The 26,288-nt window shown below is 49.3% G+C and overlaps 1 protein-coding gene across 1 annotated transcript in view; it reads left to right on the top strand.

Moving 5' to 3' along the window:
• The window catches only part of KANSL1L (KAT8 regulatory NSL complex subunit 1 like), a 3,005,708-nt gene that overhangs the window by 2,712,829 nt on the left and 266,591 nt on the right, over positions 1-26,288 (top strand). The window contains exon 13 of the mRNA XM_085647079.1: positions 23,720-23,903. Coding sequence (XP_085503205.1) covers positions 23,720-23,903 — 184 coding nt within the window. The remainder of the gene's footprint in view (positions 1-23,719; positions 23,904-26,288) is intronic.

The raw sequence follows: 26,288 nt of genomic DNA on the forward strand, positions 1-26,288 counted from the left end.
GTATGGCATGGTGAGCAAAAAAACGATGGATTTAGGCCCAGATCTCTGTACTGGGGTGAATGTATGACATTGTTCTGCATTCTGTCCATCAATTGTTGTTTTTGCATTTGTCACCCCGAGTGGGAAGGGTATGCTCAGACGTGAGTCCCTTGCTCTCCATGCCACTGGAATAAAGCTATCCTGGCTGACGAGGGCTGAAAGCCCGAAACCGGTCCTAGGATGCTTGTTTCCAGTCCAGGGAGGACCTGGCTTGGCAGTTCGGGCTGGACTGTTCCCATGGGGCACAGGGTCAAGACTGATTTGCATATGGCTGGGTTCAAACTGGTATGGCATGGTGAGCAAAAAAACAATGGATTTAGGCCCAGATCTCTGTACTGGGGTGAATGTATGACATTGTTCTGCATTCTGTCCATCAATTGTTGTTTTTGCATTTGTCACCCCGAGTGGGAAGGGTATGCTCAGACGTGAGTCCCTTGCTCTCCATGCCACTGGAATAAAGCTATCCTGGCTGACGAGGGCTGAAAGCCCGAAACCGGTCCTAGGATGCTTGTTTCCAGTCCAGGGAGGACCTGGCTTGGCAGTTCGGGCTGGACTGTTCCCATGGGGCACAGGGTCAAGACTGATTTGCATATGGCTGGGTTCAAACTGGTATGGCATGGTGAGCAAAAAAACGATGGATTTAGGCCCAGATCTCTGTACTGGGGTGAATGTATGACATTGTTCTGCATTCTGTCCATCAATTGTTGTTTTTGCATTTGTCACCCCGAGTGGGAAGGGTATGCTCAGACGTGAGTCCCTTGCTCTCCATGCCACTGGAATAAAGCTATCCTGGCTGACGAGGGCTGAAAGCCCGAAACCGGTCCTAGGATGCTTGTTTCCAGTCCAGGGAGGACCTGGCTTGGCAGTTCGGGCTGGACTGTTCCCATGGGGCACAGGGTCAAGACTGATTTGCATATGGCTGGGTTCAAACTGGTATGGCATGGTGAGCAAAAAAACGATGGATTTAGGCCCAGATCTCTGTACTGGGGTGAATGTATGACATTGTTCTGCATTCTGTCCATCAATTGTTGTTTTTGCCAGGTGTTGTAGCAGCCTCCGCCCCCTCGATGAGGTCAGCCTCGGACCCGTCTGCGTCGTTGTTGGATTCGCCACCAGACAGGTCCTCTGACTGACTCCCCTCGCCTTCCGTTCCACTGGCTCCCGCAGACTCGCCAGCACTGGTGGCACTGGTGCTGGGTCCCTCATCCAGGTCCGTGCCGGTGTCTCCCTCGGTTTCCAATGATGATGCTGTGGGCAAGGTGAAGATACAGAAAAACATCAGTCACCTGTATACATCTGACACATGAGTACAAAAACAATAGGTCACAGTGCATATCAGGCAATGCATCATGAGTAACAGCTAGATTACTCCGCACATATGTAAGCCCTGTACTCCCCAGTTGGTAGACCCACCATGGCACTTGGACACAAGGAACAATAGGACACACCAGCCCAAAACTTGAATGAGAAAACACTGAGGTGCTAGTGTCTGGGAACAGGTGAGCACAGCAATACAATGAAGTCATGCCACCTCTTGTTTACCCTGAAAGAAACAGTAGTGGTGCACCCAAGGCAAAGTAACACACCTCAATACCAAAGGTGTCCCTACACTCAGAGACCTGTAAATACTTTGGAACACAAAACGAAAAAAAATTGGTCTCTTGGGAATCACAATACTTGACACAATCGACATGGTCGGAACGTGCCATTTTGTGAACAGAACACACATGTGCCTTCATAACAGATGGCTCCCAAGGAGGTGCACACAAAACTACATTTTACCAGTCATTCAAGAAGCTGGCAGCCTTCTGTAAAGAAGTCACTGTTAGAAAGAAATTTTGTTGCAGAAAGTACATATACATGGGCCCACGGAGGGCTTGATGACTTGACACTCGTAAGTTGGTATCACCAACAACCAAGGACCTACCCAATTTCCACAACACTGGGGGAACATGTATATGTATGATCTGAAAAACAGTCTCATTAGAACAGTGCCTTCTTTAAAATTGTGCCAGTGTGTTCCCTGAAAGTGTAAAGGTGGTTTGGTGTGCACTTCCTTGGGAGACATCTGTCATGCAGGCACATTATTGTTCTTAACAACAAAACATCAAACTAAAGCATAGAAAACATGAAGACCTGTTGACAAGTGTTGTGAGTGCCAAGGTACAAAACCTTGTGACTAACAACTTGAAGTATGTCAGTTGTCACATGGCCATCCGTTACCTGATGACACAGTTGCCAACACATCTGACCCACTGCCTGTCATGTGGAGTGGCACACATGTCCAAACCCAGGACAATGCATGAGCTAATGGGCCTGCTATTGTGTTGTAAAAAGGCATACCTGCACTGAGGAGACACCCCCATGGCAAGCCAGAATGTCCACACAGACGTCAGCACACAAACACCAAACTACGTAGCATCTTGACCACACACTGGTGCAAAAAATGAATGAGCAGGAATCATGTATCAAAACAATTGACACATGCTGCAAAGCACAAACATTAAACCCTGCACAACATCACTGAGGTACTGCACATTGAGTCTCTGTCCAGCCAATTATCACACACAGGTCAGACCTGGCAAGGAGACATAAGGTCTGGCCATGTAGGCCTCGCACGCACAAATCCCCCATACCTGAGACAATGTGATTGAGACAGATCAAGAAGTGACACCTCTTAATCAGGCTTTACTAAAATGTGCAGCAAGACTTCCCAAATGTACTCCACATCACCTTGTGAGGCTGCCAACACATATTTGTGACTAACAACCATCGACAAATAGTTGTGAATAGCCACACAGGCACTGCCCAGTGTGAGCATGCACAAGCCAAATGGGGGTCTCCCTGTCCAGTGGACACATGTAGCACACTTTGGATAAATACAAATGAGGCCAGGGAACAATGCCACAGAGGCAAACATATGCTGAACACACTGAGAATGGACACACTGTTGGATGACACACATGATTACGAGGCAAGGGTGTCTCAGGGGACTGTAGTGGGCACACTGCTCCTTGTTCCTGGAATGATCTGACTGTAACATGAGCAACCGTCCTGGCACTATGCATATCTCCCACTCATGCACATCATGTCTGAGGCCACAACATTAGTCATGCATGCTGCAAGGGTGTTCAATTGAAACCTCACACTCCCATGTTGAGACTCATCATCAGTGGTGTTGGACCTGGCCCTTTTTGCAGGGTCATCCCTAAACTTTTTGCCTTCCTCCTGTATTTTTCCTGATCTGTTGTTGGCTGATTTATGAATCTGGGCACCTTACCACTGCTGACCAGTGCTAAGGTGCATATGCTCTCCCTATGGTAAAATGTATACATTGATTGGTGTCCATGATTGGTTCATTTGGTTTACTGTCAGCCCCTAGTAAAGTGCACCAGGAGTGCCAGGGCTTGTAAATACAAATACCGCTGGTGGGCTTGCAGCACTGGTTGTGCCACCCACAGAAGCGGCCTAGTAAAATGTGTCTAGGGTCTGCCATTGCAGAACCTGCGCGCAGTCTGGTACTGTCGCGTTGACTGCGCAAGTGCCCCCACTTGCCAGTCCCTAAACCTTCCCTTAACTTCACATCAGTCACCCCTATGGTAGGCCCAAGGGCAGGGTGCGTTGTAAGCATAAGGTAGGACAAGCCCTGATGTGTGTGGCATGTCCTCATAGTGAATTACAGCCATATTCGTTTTTCACTATGTAAGGCTACCCTGTTCTCATAGGCCAGAATGGGCTGTTAAGATTGTTACATCCTATGATCCTAACAGGCCCATTGAACATGGTAGGAGAGCGAGTTTAGTATGCCTGAACTCAGAATAACAAGGTACACCTTCTCGTAAGGTTTATTTTAATATTCCGCGTTTGCAAATGCCGCTTTTAGAAAGCTGGCCTTTGCTTGCCTAAACCATTTCAGCCGCCTCTGCGCGATGTGTATCTGCTGTCTGGCTGCGTGAGTGACAGGGCTGGAAGCACCCAGATGGGCAGGGCTAGGTAGGCCAGTAATGAATAGGACGATTGACAGGTAGATGGGTGGGAGGAGTGCACCTGAGCTCTGAATGGAACTGTGCTCTGCCACCTCAATGCCGGCTCCGCCCCCTGTGGAGCGTCTGATGACTCTGCCCTGCACCTTGAATGAAAGAGCCTGCATCGCGTAAACAAAGTGCTCCAGAACTGGAATGAGCTAGGCAAGGGCCCCCCTGGCCTGAGAGAACAAAAGAATTATGGTATGAATGAAGGAGCCCTGCTCCTAAGAAATTAGATCCTGCTACAAGACGAACCTCTGCCTGAGGAGAAGGAACCAAGGAAACTGTAGGAGGTACTGTCCCTGACCTGGGAGATTGGCCTGCAGTGGTTGCCCTGCTGCTGAAGGAGAGGAGAAAGACTGCTGAGAAACTTTGCTTCAACTTGTGCTGTTTAAGGTCTCCAAGGGCTTGTGCTGAGCTTGTCCCCTGAACGAAGTTCCAGGACCAGTGGACTTCACACCCTTTGAGAACCGCCGTTCTCCCTGCCAAGCTGACGCCGAGAAGCAGTGTGCGCCATCCAAACTCGGCGCGTACTGTCGCAAGCCTGTGTCCCCTGATCGGCCCGAGCACCGTGACTAAGGCCCCCGAGCCGTAGCTCACAACGCAAAGGAAGGACTTCATGACACCTGATTTGCCCCTCTGTGTCGTGCCGCTCTGTGTGCCCCCTACCCGTGCTGAGGGCAGGCTGTGGTTCGTAGAGTGACCGGTACGCGGCTCCCTTTTGGAGCGTGCTGCCGGCTTCGCAGTGTGCTGAGAACAGAGGCGCTGTCCTCAAAGGTCCGGCTCGAACGCCGCAACTAAGAGCCAGCGCATCGTACGTCTGCACCGTCCCCCTGAGCACCGCGACTGAGGCCCCCTTCGAGCCGTATCTCGCACCGCGATTGAGAGGACCGTGCGCTGCACGCACGCGCTGAGGATTATTGTGCCGTCCCTGACAAACTTCAACAAAGACTAAGGTACTGTGCCCCCTTCGCACCGCAAGGTGCGCGTGTCACCCTGAGTGTCTGCCAAACGCTCGTGAGCCGCTCACAAGCCTCTTACTGCCGCATGCACCGGCCAACGCGCACGAAGCGCACAGAACACCTGAATTGAACTGAAACCAAGAACGCTTTGAACAAACAGTATTGTGGGCCCGTGTTACACGTTATTGGGTCTTGTGATTAAGTCTGCTTATATAAAGAAGTCTACTTTTGATACACCCAGTGTGGAGTCCATTTGTGGGGGTAACATTGAATTGATGTATGTGATCACAACTGCTTAACCATTACGCCTACGATAACGCCTTGTCTGCTCGCGCCAAGCTACCTAGAGGGTGAGCAGGGGTTATTAAAGGAGTGTAACCCCTTACCCTGACTGGAAGAAAGGTTCCCTGCTTGGCATTAGTACCCACTGGTGCCAACTAGAGTATCTGGATTCTAACAAGTGCCAACAAATATGGACCCCCAACAGAGTGAACAGGACAGGGCACAGGCAAGGTAACAACACATGTCACAGACCACCATCCCACATGATGCTGAAAGCAACGTGCACTTGGATCAACTGCCAGGCTAGATGACCATGTGCAATTGTGATTACACATGTCAAGCAGGGGAAGGGACGAATAAGAGCACCGGTTGACTTTGGGGAACAGAATATGCACTGCACATATAAACCCTGGCAGTGTATCCAGGCTACAGAGCACTTCCAAAAGCTGGGGACACACAACACAACAAACAGACAGGTACCTACCCCCTCCTTGCTGCTGTCCCTCCTGTAACTGCCTATCCAGGTCAGGGAACACCACCGCCAGGACACGCATCATGTGGGTGGTCAGGTGTCGGCACCCACCGTGGGGGCGTGGAGGTGAGAGCCCCAGCTGGACCCGGGCGATCCGCCGGGTCCAGCACCGGGTGTCCTGCCACCGTTTTCTAACTTGGGCTAGGTGCCGACTGCGACCCCCCGCCACTCTCACGGCCCTGACGATCCGCTTCCAGATCCCCCCCTTCTCGCAGGCAGCTACCTGTGAGGATGACAAAGTGAGACAACATCACTACACCTGCTCCATGTCACAGAGACACACATTTGAACATCGATGATATGTTGAACAGGGCATAGGATGCTGCCAAGGAATCCCATCTTACTCATATCGACATTGGCCTCTGTGGAATCCCCAATGCACTACATGGCATTGAAACTACACAGGTGGCAGGAGTGGTGCGACACACTCCCTGATCATGGCACACACTGTGCATCACATGCAACACCAGGCTGATGGACAGCACCTCAAAGCAGTTACATGCCCCAGCCCACTGACGCAACCTCAGCAGAGTACACAGACACACACCGGCACAGATCAATCACCTGCCATTGGCAACAGCGGATACATACCTCACTCTGCACATGTGCCACTTGCCTGTGGGGTGTCACAGGTGTTGGGCTAGCTCAGCAAGTCAGACACACAGCACGGAATACTCCTCACATAATGATGGGTAGAGCTGTTGCTTCCTCCATGCAGCTGTGGTGTAAAATTTCACATAGACATTCACCCACATGACAAGGAACCTTCACACACATCAATGTCCAGGAGGGAGTACACATCACTTGGACACTCTCACCACTGAATCACCTCAGGACAATAGCCAAAAAATTCCACCAAGGATTTGCCAGGCTGAATGTGTCATGCACTATGCAGTGAATGTCACAGTAAGCACAATTCAAGTGAGGAGTGCACACAGGAATAACTTCATGCTCAGCATGACAGACATAAGACTTTACCCCCCCGGACCCTCTCTAAACCTCATTGCATGTCTGTCACACCTGGACACAATGCCAGAAGTGACAGCCACGAAACAGGTGCACAGTCAAAGGTAGTGGGGTCAGCACTCACCTGCTCCCCTGGTCTCCCATACAGGCTGGGGTACTGTGGGAGGAGGACATTCAGCAAGGCCTCATTCTCCTCAAGTGTGAATGGCTGGGCCCTCTCCACAGTCCGTGACATGGTGCCAGAGGAAGCTCAGACAGCAGCAGTGTGGTCGACAGGAAAGTAGTGCAAGCAAGTGCCCTCTCATGGGTTCTGGCTGACTTATATCTGTCTTGCTGGGGGCTTTCATTTACAGGAGTACAGAGTGATTGGTCAGACTCATTTGCATCCTACGTTTCCTCCAATCCCTTTAAACATACACCAATGACACAAATTTGCATGGTTCAAATTTTGAGCATCATAGCAAGGCAAACACCACTTTGCAACATTGTAATTTTTGGGCCAACTGACTTTTCAAGCCCACATGATGGCCACATTGCAACAGAAATCTCTGTATCCATGACAACCAGCATGCATTTTGGGCCTAATACTTGTCCCCTATGTAATTTTTTATTCAAAAAAACATGTACGGTGCGTTTCACATGTACCCGTACATGTACGGCACCACTACAATAGTGATACGGACCGTACACACGCTCAGAGAGCCTGTGTACGGTCCGTATCACTATAGTAGTGGTGCCGTAGGAGTACGCGTGTGTGTACGGTCTGTACCACGCGTACTCCTACGGCACCACTACTATAGTGATACGGACCGTACATATGCTCTGAGAGCGTGTGTACGGTCCGTACCACGCATACTCCTATGGCACCACTACTATAGTGATACGGACCGTACACACGACGTGTGTACGGTCCGTACCACGCGTGCTCCTACGGCACCACTACTATAGTGATACGGACCGTACATACGCTCTGAGAGCGTGTGTACGGTCCGTACCACGCGTACTCCTACGGCACCACTACTATAGTGATAAGGACCGTACACACGATGTGTGTACGGTCCGTACCACGCGTACTCCTACAGCACCACTACTATAGTGATACGGACCGTACATATGCTCTGAGAGCGTGTGTACGGTCCGTACCACGCGTACTCCTACGGCACCACTACTGTGGTGATACGGACCGTACACACACTCGGAGCGTGTGTATGGTGCGTTTCACACGCTTACACTGGTGATAGGAGGCGCACACGAAAGGAATGGAGGTCTCCGACTCGCACAAGCTGTACATCAAGTCATTGTCATTGCAGACTTTCATGTGCAGGGCCTAGGTGTGTCAGGCAGTGATATTGCACATGTCTCCTCATGTAGTTGTACAATCGATGTGTGATGACCTGTGTACACATGTCATGTGTGATGGGGCACTATGTGGCACACTTCCCCTTCACACTTTGCACATGTGTGCCTGTAGTACAAACGTGTCAAGCACAGCATCACTGGTATGGCACAGTCACCACCACCCGCAACTGTCCCCTGATGCCAGGGACAGGGACACTAACAACTGACATTTCACAATCAGCGTGCCCCGATGTGACTATGTCATGTGTGTGTCATGTGTTCCCATGAGCTTGCTGTTACTGTTCCGTCAACTACATCTGCTGTTGCTACATCCAACATGTGTCTGTGTGTAGATGGGCATGGCACACATCTACGCACACCATGCCACATGTGGATTCCCACGTAAGCAGGGTCTGTATGCATCGGACATGATATTTTCACATCAGGACATGTCTGTGTTTTCTGTTTTCACGTGTACCCCTTCATCGCAATCTGTGTGATCTGTACATTTGACATTCCATGTGACCTGTGTGTCTAGCTTGCCGTCAGCTGTCTGTATGAGATTACATCCTTTAAATGCAGCTATGTGGATGTATGTCACTCCTGTGATATCTCTGGCTGTTCACACAGACTGGTCCCCAGCTCGTTTCAGGGCATGTCATGTAGACTTGCCAATCAATGGGTGTATCTGGCTTTTCGTAGGTGTATCACCAAGCTAGCATACGTGTCCTGGATGTATTGCACACACCAGACTCTCTATTTAGCAGATGTGTAGTAGCAGTTGAGCATGTGCTCTGTTCATTGACATTGATGTTGTTATGCTCTCAATCTTCGTCATTCATCACAATTTTCTACAGGGCACCGCCTGTCCCCCAACCAATGCCAGACGTGGGTGCCATGAGGGAACATGCCTGCATCCAATGTTACAGATTCACTCAACAGTTGATTGAGGACTTGACCGCCAAGGTGGCACCACACCTCCAACCACGACACAGGTATCCCACTGCGCTGACCCCCAAGATGAAGGTGATGGCAGCCCTACATTTTTTTGCCACAGGTACGTTTCAATTCACCATAGCTGATGTTGGTGGCATGTCAAAGACAATGTTCAGCCGTGTCCTGCGTGATGTTTTGGCAGCCATGTTGGAGCACCATGAGGAATTCCTTCTTTTTTCTGACTCCTGAGGAGTTGACAGGTGTCAAGGGTTTTCTAAGCCCTGGGAGGGATGCCCCATGTCATTGGGTCCATTGATGGGACACATGTGGCTTTGGTACCACCACAGGCACAGGAGGTAGCCTATCGCAACCGTAAACATTACCACTCTATAAATGCCCTTGTGGTGTGTCTTGCTAACATGCTGATTTCCCATGTCTGTGCACGTTTTCCAGGGTCAGCACACGATGCCTACATCATGAGGCGTAGCAGGGTGCCCCAAATGATGCTGCACAACGAACGAGCATGTCTTGTTGGTGGGTATACTCTGTTTGTCCTGTGTGTTGCGGTATCTCTGGCTCTTACGGCATCTCCTGACCCACTTATTTACATGATGTTTCCATGTAGGGGACTCTGGCTATCCCAACATGCAATGGCTGATGACACCTCTCCGTAACCCAAGATCAGCTGCAGATCACCGGTACAACAATGCACACGGGCAGACCAGGCGATTGATTGAGAGGACATTTGGCCTCCTGAAGAGCCGATTCCGGTGCCTTCACAAGACAGGCGGGTCCCTCCCATATGCACCGGTGAAGGTCTGCAAAATCTTCCTCGTGTGCTGCATGCTGCACAACATGGCAGTGGAGAAGGCAGTGCCACTCATCCTGGAGCAGGATGAGCAGGAACATCCACCCGTGGAGGATGAAGGGGTTGGTCACGAGGCAAGTGAGGAGGAGGATATCCGGAGTCAGCTCATACGCAACTTCTTCTCATAATGGTGAGTCACTGGGTCTGAGTGTGCACGCTTGGAGCCTGGGTGGCATGTGTTGCAATGTGTGTGTCCAGCTGACTGTATGCTAAGTGACTTAGATGTGTGTTCTGATGTGTCACTCGAGTGATGATTAACCCTGGGCGCGACACTACGCTTCGCCCACGTAGTGTACGTAGCGCTGCCTGCTTCGCAGTTTTCGAAGTAGGCGAAGCAGGCAGCGCCTACGCACACTACGTGGGCGAAGCGTAGCTGCCTGCCGCCCACCACTCGCCTCCCGCCCGCCGTACTTTTAAAAGAAAAAATTAATTTGTAATAAAGGAAATTAGGCACTTACCTGACGCGCGGCGTCTCCCGGGGCTCCCTCTTCCTGTTTTTCAATTTTCCTGACTAATGCGCATGCGCGGACGCCCGCGCATGCGCATTTCTCGCAAGAAATGCGCATGCGCGGGCGTCCGCGCATGCGCATTTGTCAGGAAAATTGAAAAACAGGAAGAGGGAGCCCCGGGAGACGCCGCGCGTCAGGTAAGTGCCTTTAATTTGCTTTATTACAAATTAATTTAATCTTTTAAAAGTAGGGTGGGTGGCGCGTAGTGGGGCTACGCGAAGCGCGTAGTGTGCGTAGATTTGGGCACACTACGTGCTGCTTCACGTAGCCCCACTACGCCCACTACGCCCACCCTTAGTGATGATGTCATTCCACACATTTTAGCAGAGCAACTTTCTTTTAAATTAGCATGGGGACAACATTGTTCATGTTTAGTATATGACCATGTATGCGGAGAAAAATCTTTTAGCTGACTTCTTGTGTGTCTGTCATTCCCAGGTTCTTGCGCATGTTGTGTGCTTGTGTCATCGTTGTCCTCCTGCTATTCGTCATGAGTATTGCAACGTGTGCTGAATCAGCGTTCCATGCACGGACATGGGGAAATTTCATTTTGGGTAAGGATTGCAGCAAGGCATTTTGGGGGTGGTACGTGTTTGGAATGTGTGGGGACTGCTTCTGTGCATGTTGTGTTACCATGCATAAATGTCGACTCACCATGGGGCACATAACATGTAGCATGACTCCCATGAATTGACAGTCTCTCTTCGTGACAGTCATCTGTAATGGTTTTTTGATTCTGATGAAGGCATCAATGTGTGTAAAAATTCCCTCTGAAACATATGGGATGCTACGGGTGGACATAATGTGGGACATACCCATGACGGGCTCAATGGGGAATTGCAGCCTCTCCGTGTGCAGCAGGAGGTGTTTGGCTCATTCCCTTAACTTGTGTGCCAGTTCATTTAGATTTACAACATCCGTGTTGTGAAGGGAGTGTCCAGCGTAGATCCCACAGGTTCAGTCAAATGACCTGTGAGTCTGTTCATATTGATGCATTTCCCTCAGTGTGAGCTTGAGTAATAAAGGTGTTCCTCACCCTCCGAAGTGCCTCATCTCTGTCAATGCAGGACTCTTGCCACTTTGCATGCGTCATCTCTGGCATAGTTGTCAAAGATTGTGCATATGAGTGTATGTGTAGTTCGGCAACATGCATGCAGTTCTTCATGGCTAATAATCTCTATTGTGCATGAAGTCCATAGTTGTGTATGTATTTGGGCAGGTTGCTCCCACCAACAGGCCATCAACGCCTGCTGAGGGTGTGTCACCTGTGCGCAGCTCGGCCTTCTGTTTCCTGATCCTGTGTCAGTCATCTTTGGTGATTGTCCATCCATTTTCTCTGGGTGAGCCATGAGTAACCTGACACTCCTTCCTTTACATGCACCTGTTGCAGTTGTCCTTTCTGACACCCTTGTCTTTGTGTGCTACTTTTGGCCCAGTTTCCAGTACATGCCGCCTGCTGCTGCGGACCCTGCGGCAAGGGTCCACCAAGTTCCCCGATTCTGCAACCCACAGGCCTCCAAGATGCTCCTCCCTTCCTCCCTCCACCCATTCTTTAGGCTGTCATCAGCTTGTCTGTGCCACTGTTGCGGCCAGGCGGTGCCAAAGGCAGGACCGTCAGCGCATGCAACGTGCACATTGCACGACCCTCATGTCCTTGCATGACCCACATCACACAACAGTCTCATGTTGCAGCCACCCTCCAAGCAATGTCCAAGCGAAAATCAACCGCCTGCTCTCAGGCATACCCTAAGCGCACACACCATACCTTTGCATGCTGAGTGTGCAACTCCAACTGCCTACACAGCGCTGCCCCGCCTTCCAGGCCCTGTCACACCAACCAGGTCATGTCCCTCCTACTCCACACCGGCTCCGTCCAACAGCACGCCATTGGACTCTGTTACCTCCTCAACACAACAGGCCCACACATCACCATCGTGACAGTGACCTGGATGAAAGCATCCACAGCACACAACTTCTTCATTGCCATCTCAGACGGATACAAGAGCACTCGCAGGGACGGCACTGACAATCCTGGAGGATGAATTGATATCTATTCCCAAGTACGCACTCAGGGTCACAAATCCGGTTTGGCACAAACCCCCTGCAAACCATCAGAGTAACACTCATCTACAGATCTCCAGGCCTACATCCACAATTCCGCAAAGCCATCAACACGTCCATCGTCACGCACGCCCTCACATCCACAGGATACATGTGGCTGTGGGCCAGGAACTTCTGGCTGGATGAGAACAACACCAGTATCCATCATTGGTCCATCCACATTAGCATCCACGTCTCCGACGGGCAACACACTGCCACACACCCCGCTGCCAATCCCCCAAAGATGCTTGATGTAAGTCAACACAGACATGCTGTGTGGGACACTGGAACCAACACCACCGCCACACCCTGCAACCTCACACACTGGATCAGCAACTGATCCAACAATCTAGCCACGTTGATGGACTTTCCTGTGACGCACATCAACAATTAAGCCACCTGGGACAAGGCAGACCTACTGGACTCATACACGTCTAGCAGGACTCTTGTGCACAGCTTGCAACACAAATAACCATCAGTGGCCTTACAACCCTGGAAAACGGCACACACAGCCATCACCATATCATCAGCAAGGACAATTGGAGATCCTTCAGATGGGGACGAGGACAAAAAACAGCATGACATCAAGGAGCTCATCAGCATCGTGAGTGCACTGACATCAGCTCTCTATCCAAAAGACACCCCACCCTTGCAAGGCTGAGCCAATCCCTTGCAACTTTCTACCACTGCAAGCTCATGGACATACACGCAAGCCTTGGCACACAGAGGCAGAACGCACTATTATACACGCGTGACCAACCACCCTCAGGTATTGGACTTCCATCATCAGCAGATACAACACCCGGCTCATGTGCAACATCCCCTGGGGATCTCCATCAGGACCCTTCCCACACAACATCTCAACCACATCATTCCCCATCCTTGTAGCCCCCGTCCAGCACGTCATGTATGTATCTTTGGAGTTAGCCACATTCCATGGTAGATAGAGGCATGCAGTGACCCAGGCCCTTCTTAGACAATGGACGGCAGGAATGCTGGCTGTCAAGGAACCTCAACGTACTTCCCTAGCCAGCAAATGTCATCAGGAAGACAGTCAACGAGCAACTGACAAACTTCCTCCACGCAAAGAGATCCAGGCAACCTGCACAAGACCGTCTTCCACAGTAATCACCCCACTGCAACCGTCATCATTGCCACCAACACCGGCAACTTTGCCCTGCTCAACAATGGTGAGGCCACCCCCTTGACCTCTCAACAGCATTATGCACGATGTGCTCACACACTGTCAGCTCACACATCTCCAACACTGGTATCCAGGGGATGGACTAGGATGAAATCACCAAGTGGCTCACCAGCGAGGCCATGGGAGTGGGACTGAAGCCTTCAGCATGTAGTACAGTGGCGTCATCTGGCACATAGCCCAGGGCTCATCTCTCAGCGTGTCAATCTTCAATGTGTCCATGACCCTCCTCTCCACCATCACATGCGCGCACAACCTCATCATCATCTCTTATGCCATTGACAGCCAGCTGCTCCTCACCCTCACCAAAGACACAGCCATTGCCAGTTCCAACCTTCAAGAAGGCATGAGGTCCGTTGATGAATGGCTGAACATCAGCCACCTGAGGCTGGACTTGTACAGGACTGAGGTAATCATCTGAGGATTGTCCCCTTACAGCTGTGTCAACTCCTTGTGTCCCACCCGCCAGGGCACTGCACCAGCACCCAGTGGCCACGCACACAAGATGGTGTGCATCATGGACTCGTCGCTCACAATTGCCATGCAACTCACCAGCATCTGTACCTCATGCTGCAAGACCCTCCGCATGATGCACATGACCCACAGATAGATCCACTCCAAGGCAAGACAGACCGTCCCCCAGGTCCACGACACCAGCCGTGTCAACTACAGACCCGCCCTCTACAGAGCAAGTTCAGCCAAACTCGCGGAAAACTTGTCCACATCCAGGGTACATCTGCACACCTCAGCTTCAACATCCCATGCCCCAGCCACATCACCGTCCACCTGAGATAGCTGGAATGGATCACTGTCTGCTGCAGGATGACCTTCACACTCCTCACCCATACTCAGGAGGCAGTCCACAACTCCAGACCCCAAACCAACCTCCGTGCATCCAACCTTGCCCTGGCCAACATTCTTCACATCCACCGAACTCCAGCATGCAGGACATAGTTCTCCCACCTGGCTACACATACCTGGGACTCCCTCCCCGGGCACCTCCACATGAGCCATGACCTCTACACCTTAATGATGCTCTTCCAAATTGGTATGTCCCCCCTCAGCAGCTTGAGGCCATCAAGGGTGAGTATTGTGCTCCATGTCTGTATTGGTTGATACATTGTGACCCATGTGTGTCCTGTACCGGACTCAGATCCCAGGGTATGGATGGCTGGAGTTAGTTCAACACTCAGGCATAGTTTGACATTTCCCCACACATATGTTGTGGACTCATGCAAAATGACTACAACATCTAATTAAAGAAATTTAGTTTTATTCTCGGTGGGGGGCGTCTATTGTGGGTGAAAATAGGTGCTATACAGTGTGCCTAGAATCCAAAGTTCACAGGGGGAGATGGGATCCTTTGCATTTGAAGTCATCAGAGTCCAGATTACAGTGTTTGTCATCATTGGTCAGACTGTGACCAGCAAGTCCATGTGGCAGAAAATGTCAGTGGATGAGGTGCTGCTGTTGCGCATGAAGGCCAGGTGCCAGGCCAGGTGACCTGGGAGATGTGGATGGTCCGCTGCCTCTCACGGTCTTTTCCGTGGATGACCCACCTTCCTCGCGGGACCCTCAGATGCAGGCCTTGATGATGTTTGGGACGCTCCGTCGGACAAATTCTCCTCCTCCTCCCTCCCTGTGGCTGGTGTTGGTCTTCGCCTGGTGGCACAGGGAGGGTTGCCCATGTTGTCGGCGATCCGATAGAGTGAACGACTTATGTCCGTTTGCACCGCCAGGAGCTCAGCCAGTCTTGCCTCCATCCATCCTTGGTGTTGTTGTTGACTGGCGTGTTGCTCGGCCTGCTGGTTCTTAATCTCTGTGAGGGTCTCCACTACCTGGCTGATGGCCCTGGTGTCACGCCGGTATGCGTCCATGATGTTGCGTATGTGTGACATACCGGTCCCTTCAGCTGGCTGGTCAGGTTCTCGCCTCTGCCTGCCTCCACTCCCACCACCCCTGCCCACACGACTCTGGCCTGCCGTTGTGGGCACATCGGGTCTACTGGACCCCTGAGGGATGGCAGTTGCGGGGTTGTCTGCCTCCTCCTGGGTGCCCGGCGAACCTTGTCCCTCCAGGTCAGACTGGCTCAGTTGTTCAGGGCGGGCAGTGCTCCTGGGTGTCTCCTGGGATGTGGCAGGAATGGGGGTGGTGGTTGGCACAGATGTACCTGGGCAGGTGCTGCAGGGGCTTGGACACCAGAGGTTCCATGTGGGTTGGGGTCATCCACGGAGTGTTGAGAGGCGTCGCTGCCGGTGGGATCAGGTTCCTCCCGAGCCTGGTACTGTGATTCTTCCCCCCATTGTTGGGGGAGATCCATGACGTTGCCCTGTGTGTGAGAGAGAGACAATGTTAATGCTGTTTCATGCGACATCCATGTTTCATACATATTCAAGTTGGCACAGTTCCTCCAGGTAGTTGTATGTGCCTAGCATTCCCCTCACTGTTCACTTGTGGATGGGTATGTTGCGGGGGACAGATTGATATGTTCTCCTGAGTGTTTGACATGGAGATTTTTGGCTTGGATGCTTCTTTGGCTATGGATTGATCTTGTTGTGTCACATGTCCATTGTGAGAATCGGTAAATCCATTGCCTGCCCCGGGGGGTGTGTGTCTGTGTAAGGGGTGTGTGTGACAGGGCCTGCTGGTGGGTGTAGTGTGATTTGGCTGTGGGTCTCCCAGGTGATGTATCTGTCCCCTCATGGTGCATGCTGGCATGACAGTGAGTGTGAGTTCCTGTCCTAGATATCTGACCTTGTGGTGTTGGTGTTTGAGTTTACAGTGGTCACAGGAGGGCCTTGTGCTGGCTCCAGCAGGGCCAAGTGTCAGCTACCTTGTCAGTACTTTGCCGGTCCCTGTGCATTGAGCATGGTGCATGGGTATGTACCTGGGCCATATGGGCTGAGGGCAATGGTGTCTGATTCTGAGTTGAACAATGTGTTTTGTGAGCCCCACCCTCCCAGCATCCCGGACATCCAGTCTTGGGTTTGTGCTTCGTGTAGCCTGGGACATGGCATGGCCTTGCTTTGTGGATGGGGCATACACATGTTAGTGGTATGAGCGTTGTTTTTGAGTGTGGTGGTGTCCGGTGAGGGCTTGGGGGTAGTTGCGTGCATTTGGTGTAGTTGGGGTGTGGATGCCATTACCCCCATGTTACGTAAGTTGTTTATGTACTCACCAGGCTCTGTAACTCCTTCGACTCCATGTACTCCCACCGGCGGAAGCAGGGCCATCACCTTCTCCACCCAGGGATGGTAATGTACCGGTCTGCGGGGCAGCCCACCTCCAGTGATGTTGCTCTGGGCGTAGTCCTCGTTCATTTTGCACTTGACTGCCCTCCGCAGATCGTGCCACCTGGCTTGGCATTCATTCCTGGTCCTTCTGATGGGCGCAACAGCATTCACCCTATCGACGATCCTCTGCCACAGGCTTGATTTTTCGGCTATGCTGGTCTGTCTGACCAATGTTCCAAAGAGCTGTGGCTCGACTCTGGTGACTTCGTTGACAAGGATGTCAAGCTCCTCCCTTGTGAACTTTGGATTCTTGTCTGTGGGCATGGTGTGGGGTGAGGGTGTGGATGGTTGTGGGTGTGAATGTGAAGGTGTGTGTGGGAATGTGGAGAGGGGGTTAGTGTGAAGGAGTGTGTGTGAAGGTGTATATGTTAAGGTGTATGGGTGCAGTTGTTGGGGTGTGCTCTGTAGCTGCAGTGAGTCTGTTGCAAAGGCTCATGGTTTGTGTGTGTGGGCCCTTTTTATTGGTCCATTTGTGTGTGGGCCTGAGTTTGAATTTTTGGTGGGTGTGCTATAAGAGGTGGTTGTGAGTTTGGGCCTCTGTTTACCTGTTTGGATGTGCCAAGTCAGTCATTTTAATGTTTTTTGTACTGCAGACGTGTTTTGTGGTGGTGTGCGAGTCGAATTGACCCTCCTTATGCTGTTTTACAGTGTCCTGGTTCGGTGCGTCCAAGTACGGGGCTGGGGTACGGTGCTGGGGTACGGTGCGTACAAGTGCGGTGCTGGGGTACGGTGTGTCCAAGTACGGGGCTGGGGTACGGTGCTGGGGTACGGTGCATCCAAGTACGGGGCTAGGGTACGGTGCGTCCAGGAACAGGGCTGGGGTACAGTGCTGGGGTACGGTGAGTCCAAGTACGGGGCTGGGGTACGGTGCTGGGGTACGGTGCGTACAAGTACGGGGCTTGGGTACAGTGCGTCCAAGTATGGGGCTGGGGTATGTTGCTGGGGTACGGTGCGTACAAGTACGGGGCTTGGGTACGGTGCGTCCAAGTAGGGGGCTGGGGAACGGTGCTGGGGTACGGTGCGTCCAAGTACGGGGCTGGGGTACGGTGCTGGGGTATGGTGCGTACAAGTATGGGGCTTGGGTACAGTGCGTCCAAGTATGGGGCTGGGGTATGTTGCTGGGATACGGTGCGTACAAGTACGGGGCTGGGGTACGGTGCGGACATGGGGGAGTACGGTGCTGACATACGCGGTACGGTGCTGACATACGGGGAGGACGTTCGGACAGAGTTCGCTCCGTACGGGACGTTTTACATACGCTTATATATTCGAAAGGGCGGTACGGATCGTACTTGTGCGCTCGGACTTCAGTTTTACGATTTGTATGCAAAACTGTCCGGGTACGTCTCGTAGACCTATTCCCGAAGCGATTCATATGCATTTTTCACGTACGAATCGTACTTCACCGGTGGGACGGGACTTGTACGATTCGTACGTAAAAATATACGGATACGAGTTGTACGGGAAATTATTTTACCCGATCGGAATCGACACCTATATGTAGAAAAACCATTAACATACATTTTATCGACTGCCCATATATCCTAGAAAACACATTTAATTTTTTCCCACAAACGTGATGCAATATTGATCAGAAGGTTTTGATTTAATCCCTGCCAGGTTCAATGACATCAAAGTCAAACCATCACATCCGTTAGGATCTCATTCATTTTCAGAATTATCAGATCGTGGCAGGGACTGGCAGGTAGAATTTATCGTCATGTTAGATGATATCAAGCTTTTCACCCCAAAGTGGAAGCAAACCCTTCAATGTCAGGTTCATTAATCTCCCTCTCAAAACACAAGTTGGGCAGTGAGATTACTTTAGTCCTTAGTCAATCAACCATTTCCAATGCATCATGACAATTTGAGACTGGTATGGTAACATTTGTATCAAATCGTTGATGGCCCTTATAAAGGGGCATGTTAGCTGGAAAATATTTTAACGGAAATAATAACAGTACCTGTAGGCATTAAACGTAGGTTTATTAAAATATCCTAGGGACAGGAGAATAATATTTGAGTGCCATTCTTTCTACTGTACATCATCAAACAAGAATTTTCGTACCAAGTTAGAGTTTCTGAAATTTTTACAATCCCCTGGACGATCCAGACTTTTCTTACCAATCTACCCCACTCTGCGTGAGAAAAGAATATTGTGTGCTAGCGAGAGTGGAAATTTCCTGTTTTTCACTAGCCAGTCTAAACTTTTGTTTGTTAGTTCATCAGGAGATTCAGTCTATCCTTCTAGCAATTTCGGGACACCTTACAATACTGCTACATATGGGCAGGACTCAGGTGATAAATCGATGACCAGAATTATGAGCTAGGGGTAGAATAAGGGATTCGATGCTCAGGACGCAGTACACAAATATTAGAGCAATTTTTGGTATTGGTGCGATGCTTAAAAGAGAAGGGATGTCATCCTTTCATCCCTTTACACATAGGTAAGATAATTGAAACAAGTCTCTCAGCACTCGCAATAGTGTGTTAATACAAATGAGTCATCCAGTCGCCCTTATATTCTCCAATTCTTTCTTTAATTGGGTTTTGATTCCTCTGCCAGCCAACACATGTTTCGTCAGTGGGTGTGTCACCCTACGACTTCCTCAGGGCTTTATTCCACAGTTGCACTCTGAAGTCAGTAGAATATAGCCCCATTTTAAAATGAGTTCTGAGAACACAGAACGGCGCATCCAGCGAGACAAAGGTTAAGGAACTTTTGGCCCAGACATGGGTCACAGGCTTTTATAGGTGCAGACACACCTATTCTCGTATTCGGATTTATTTGACACTGCTGCTTCTCTTTTAAAATTGGGGATATATTCTAAAGACTTCAGAGTGCAACTGTAGATTACAGCACTGAGGAAGTTGTAGGGTGACACATCCACTGATGAAACACGTGTTGCCAAGCAGAGGAATCAGGAGAGACTTGTTTCAATAAATAGATGACCGTTGGCTTCCGACAAGTGTTTTTTGCAATAGGTCCTAGGTGCTCATTGCTGCTTCCCTTCTGCCACGTTTCAGCCAGCCACTGGTTCTCAGTCGTGAGCTGACTAGAAGACACTTGATTAGTTATAGTTGTCAATGGAGAGGTGGTTGGAACGGTACCCTTACAGATGAACCTCCTGTCGGAACTTGTGGTGGGCTTGTTAGAGTTACATAAATCATCATCTTCACTGGTTCTGTGCCCCTGCAATATTAGGTTTAACCTAATTCTTTGTGCTTATTCTATGATTTAAGAGGCATGCCAAAATTGATGACAATTCTGCATTCAAAATGGCTTTAACCATATCACCTCCATCAGCTACCAGTTGCATCAGCCAACTAGGTTGTAGATCAAAGCCATTATTATTAGGACTTATATTGGCAATTTGCAGCTGACCGGGAGTGAGGATATCGGATGAAGAAGCAGCCTATGTTAGTTGCTTTGTTGGTTTAACATAAGCAACCCTTATCCGTTTTTTCCGCTAAATGTTGAGGGTCAGTACAACTGACCTATGAGTTAGGCAAATCATTTGAAGCATTAGTTAATGTAGCTAAAGTCCCAGGGGCCGATTCACAGAACTAACTTAAGACAAAATCCTAAACTTACTACTTTTGGTATTCACAGAAGTTAGGATTTTGTCTTAAGTTTGTCTTAAGACAAACTTAAGACAGACTTAAGACAGACTTAAGACAAACTTAAGACAAAATCCTAACTTAAGTTTGTCTTAAGTCTGTCTTAAGTCTGTCTTAAGTTTGTCTTAAGTCTGTCTTAAGTCTGTCTGTCATAAGTCTGTCTTAAGTTTGTCTTAAGACAAACTTAAGACAAAATCCTAACTTCTGTGAATACCAAAAGTAGTAAGTTTAGGATTTTGTCTTAAGTTAGTTCTGTGAATCGGGCCCACAGTTATCGCCCTTGGTCCCACTTCTTCAACATTGGTGTCATCTGCTAATTTAGTTGAGCAAGAACAAGATAACAGTGGCCCCCTAAGGGCACTCCTGCGCTCAGTGATAGCCTCCTTTCTGCCAGATCAATTTCTGTAGCCAGAACCCCAATTGTCCTTTGCAGCATTAGATCAATAGATATAGGTTTGGATTTGGAGGGTGGGGTGGTCAACAAAGGCCCATAGTTCATTTCTTTTTTTCACATAGTTCCTCACCTGGTTTCAGAAGGTCGACTTTAGAAGGGCGGCCCAACCCCAGCCTCATCCAGCTGCGAACATGTGCAAACAGCCCGTCCTTGGCACGGGCCATGCCCAGTCAACTGCTGCACTGCTGAACTGCAGAGCGTGCTTTAGTGCCAGTGAGGGTAGCCACACCCACTCAGACGATACGATGCAGGTGCGACTCCTGGCGCGAGATACGTTGGGGGATGGAGTCTCCAAGTGTGTGACAGTCTGTTGGAGCCAGAGAAGCCCTTTGCTGCCACCAAGAAGGCCCCCACAGCAAAGCTGCAGAGCGAGCTTTAGTCCCGGTGAGGCTGGCCGTGCCCCCTCAGAGGATACTGTGCAGGTGTGCCTCCTAGCGCAAGATGCGGTGGGAGATGAAATCCCCAAGTGTATGGCGAGTTCGTTGGGGCCAGAGAAGCCCTTTGCTTCCACCAAGAAGGCCCCCACAGCAAAGCTGCAGAACGAGTTTTAGTTCCTGTGAGCCTGGCCATGCCCCGCAGAGGATACGGTGTAGGCGTACCTCCTGGAGCGAGATGTGGTGGGGGATGGATTCACCAAGTGTAGGACAAGTCTGTTGGGGCCAGAGAAGTCCTTTGCTGCCACAAGAAAGCACTCATAGGAAAGCTGCAGAGCGAGCTTTAGTGCCGGTGAGGCTGGCCACACCCCTCAGAGGATACAGTGCAGGTGCCCTTCCTGGCACGAGATGCGATAGGGGATGAACTCCCCAAGTGTATGGCAAGTCTGTTGGGGCCAGAGAAGCCCTTTGCTGCCACAAAGAACTGCTCAAGGCAGATGAGTCTGTAAACATCATTACCACTTTTAGTGTCCGATTACGATGTCGGGCTGAAAGCCATCCAACAGCTAGTTGTAGGCTTTCCGCCGGCATCAATGGTTTCCACCTGACCGCCGTATTACAATAATCGCGGTCGGAGGGAAACCTTGGGGGGGAATTCCACTCTGCTACCAACGGCCTTGGAGAGCCCATCGGGGCAGCGGGCGGAATGATAATCCCTTAATGACCATGGAGCCAGCCTCGGCTCCACCGTCGGGATTACGATGAGCCTAATTACAATGCCAGTTGGATGAGCGTCACCGTTGCGCAATGGAACAGCCCAACCATAGGTCGGCGGTTCTACCTGCTGTATTTAGATGCTACCGGAAACATCCATTTTTCAATTGCAGCTTGTGCGGTGGGCGGAAAAGGCCCGCAGCACAAGCTACAATTGAAAAATGGATGTTTACAAACGTCCCTGCACCTTGTGACAGGCAACATGTGGTGCAGGTATGTTTAGGGGGGTACCATTGGTTCCCCCAGGTACCACAGCTGAGGGCCAGAGGGGAAGGGAGCCCTGCTAGGGTCCCCCAAAGTCACTTTCCGCCTGCCTTTTCATAGTGGACAGACCGCCATAAAAGGGCAGGTGGAAAGAAACATCGTCATCCCGAAGTTGGACCAGAGGCTGACTCGGTCATCATTATGGGATTATCATTCCGCCTGCAGCCATGATGGGCTCTATGAGCCCATCAGAGGAGGAGCGGAATCCCCCCCCACGGGATTCCCTATGACCACCAGGATTGTTATACAGCGGCAGCCACGGCCCGTATAGGGCGTGCTACTGGGGCGGTGACGTAGAGCGGGGGAGGGGCAGGGGCCTTTCAGGTAAGTAACGGGAAAAAAAACCTCATTTTGTTGCGCGCGCTGCATCGTCAAATGCGATGCAGCGCGTGCAACAAAATGTATTACTTTTTTTTTTCGTTACTTACCTAAAGTCGGCCGTATGCCGCATTTTACAACCCCCCATCCTGCCTCTCCCCCGCCCCACGTCACCGCCCCGGTAGCACGTCCTATACGGGCCGTGGCTGTACAGCGGTCAGAAAGAAACCATTGATGTCGGGCGGAAAGCCTCCGACTAGCTGTCAGATGGCTTTCTGCCCGACATCGTAATTGGGTCTGTTGTAGCTTTCCTCCTGCCCTTTCATGGCGGTCTGCCCACCAGAAAAAGGCAGGCGGAAAGTGACTTTGGTGGCCTCTAGCAGGGCCCACTTCACCCCTGGCCCTCTGCTATGGTACTTGGGGGACCTATGGTGACTCCCAAAACATCAGTGCCTGCCACACGGTGCAAGGATTTTTATAAACATGCATTTTTCAATTGTAGCTTGTGCTCCAGCCCTTTTCTGCCCGCTGCACAAGCAGTAATTAAAATATGTATGTTTCCGACTGCCATAAGGCTGTCGCATCCAAATACAGCGGCTGGAACCACCGACCTATGGTTGGGCAGATCCATTCCGCAATGGTGTCGTTCGGATGACATCGCAATTAGGCCCTTAATGTTTCAAATGCAACTTGCCATCCTGCATTTGTGTGCAGGGTATTTAATTTAGAAAATAAATAGCCACTTCCTTGCACTTTGGATAAGTATTCTTGTACTTAAATGATTTTGTAACTATGTGGGGAAAAGTGCAGAGTGATGAACTGTTAACAGTTATATAGCTGATGTCAATCACTTTTTTGGCAAGGTGTTCAAGCAAATATCCAGATGGGGTACAAGGACACAATCAGCATTTAAAGGAGAACCCCAACAGTTCCTGCTCCTTGGTATACTGCGATGCTGAAGTCATCCCCAACACTTTTTACTTAGAAACATCAGGAAACGAGAATACATGGGTACCTCAGTATTCAGAGGAAGAAGAAGAAGAAAAGGTGAGACTTGTTATTCTTCTTGGTCTCACATTTGAAATATCACCGTAGTTATCAGTAGGGCATTGCCAGGCATTTGACTGTATTGTTTGTCAAACACCTAGTAGACAAGACCCTGCCATTCCTCTTAACACCTAATTCTTTATTTTATTAGCTAACTTCAAAGATACTTGAAAATCACACTATAGTCTGTCAGGGGTGGAATTTGACATCCAGACTTACTCAACCTTTTAAGCTTTATTATGCTATGTTAATACCTTATAAGGTTTGAGTTCCTTTCTGCTCTTGGCATTGAGGAGTAAAACAAGCTTTACAAAAGCTAGTAGGTTTTACTGTTGTATAAAACATTCCCTCAGACAACAATGCCCATGAACACATTTACGTACATCATAAAGGTATGAAGGTTAAAGGTTTTTATTCTTTGCATGATGAATTATTTATTTTTTATTTGAAAAAAAATGTATTGTCGTTTTCTAATTCATATACAACTGAGTATAATTAATCAACAAATTGGCATCTTCTCCCATGAACACCCCCCCTCACCCCCGGCCCCACACAGAACAACAACTGTAAGTGAAAATCCAGACTAAGTCCTTCTGTGTAGATTACTCTTATGTACACCACTAAATGCATAAAAACTAGAGAGAAAAAACTGATTGCCGAGAGAAGTGCATGAAAACCCCCAAATCCTAAAGTACAATGTGCCAAGAACCAACTCCGTATACAATACAATTTAAACCAATACTAGTCCTCCCCCAGGGCGTTTTACATAGATAACAAAGTACACAGAAGATATCCCAGGATAATCTAAAATAAACTGAGTTATACAATGCGAGGTGCAAAGTGCTAGTGCAGCAGCTTAGGGGCAAGAGACAATCTTTGGATCTCGCACAGGTGGAAAAATGTATATGCAAATATAAATATTCATTTTATCAAGTATACACTACATATAGCTTTGTTTGCCTGAGCCCCTGGTTTAACTACAATTGATTCCACACCTCTCTTATTGCAAAGACAGTTGGCGAAACCACTTAGTCAATGGTTCCCAAATAACCAGTCCCTTTTTTTTTACGTGAATACCCATCTTGGCGTATATTGCTTTTTCAAAACTGTAAATTGATAGTAATCGGGCCAACAACTGTTGACAAGAAGGTGGATTATGATGCAGCCCTGCCGAGGCAATACATAACCAGTGTATAGCCATAGCAATAAAAATCAGGGCCCCTCCCTTGTTTCTTTCTATTGTATCCAGTATTCCCAATCAAATAGTAGGAGGTGTTAGCAGAACATCTTGGAATAAAACTATCTTAAATATAAACAAAATATCTTCCAACAAAGGACCAAGTTGCAAACATATGCACAGAATCTGCACCATGTTGTAAACAGCAGGGGCACTTAGTACCAACCCCCATTTTGCAATTTTACTCGGGGTATTGTACAAAAAAAAACAAGTTTTATAAAACTGGGTTTGCAAGGGAGCCAAAAGTAAATCGCTTTGTGCAAAGTGGAGAGCTTGCAGGAAAGCATTATCCGTAATGCCTAATTTCAGCTGCCATTTCCCAGAGATCTTACTCAGGTCATCGGGCATCAGGCTTTTAAGAATACCATAAATAGTCCCGATTCGTGGTACATTAGGCTCAGATAATTTCTCCATAAGTTCGCAATTGACAAACCCCACAGACCTACCTACGTTACATTGCAAAAAGTTCCTAATAGATAAGTATTTAAAAACTCATTTTGAAAAAAGGCGAAATTTTATTTTAAGATCTTTAAAAGCCATAACCCCGTCAGAGGAATAGAAAGCTCCCAATTTATTGATTCCTGCTTTAAACCAAATTGCAAAGTAAGGTCCCCCAAATACATCGTCCAGCTTCTCATTGTTTCTAATGGGAGTATAGTAATTCAGTCTTCCGATCCCTAATAGTTTGCGGACAGCAGTAAAAATCTTATAGGTCCCCATAAGAGACTTGAACCTTACTCTCTTAAAGTATCCGTATTCTAATTGCTGCCACAAACAACCCCAAGCTACTGGGTCAATTAAAATCTCGAACGGGGAAGGAAGTTCCGTTGTTCGTGCTTGGGAATGATCCCGCAACAATACAGGACATATCTGTATGATAGTGGCCCAATAGTAAAGTTTTATATTTGGAAGCGCCCACCTACCTCTCACTAGGGAGTGATAAATACTTCTAGGGTGAGAGTAGACCCATCATAACTGTGTAAAAAGATTATCAAATTTGTTTAACATTGGGTTTGTGAATTCGAGAGCGATAGCTCTAAAGAAATATAAAATCTTCGGGGAAAAAATAATTTTTGAAACGTTGCACCAGTCCACTAAAGAGAGATGTAAATTGTTTCGCCGATGCAATGACTTCTTCATCTCTTAGG

The sequence above is a fragment of the Triturus cristatus genome, chromosome 3_2, assembly GCF_964204655.1.
Source record: "Triturus cristatus chromosome 3_2, aTriCri1.1, whole genome shotgun sequence".
Classification (NCBI taxonomy): Eukaryota; Metazoa; Chordata; class Amphibia; order Caudata; family Salamandridae; genus Triturus; species Triturus cristatus.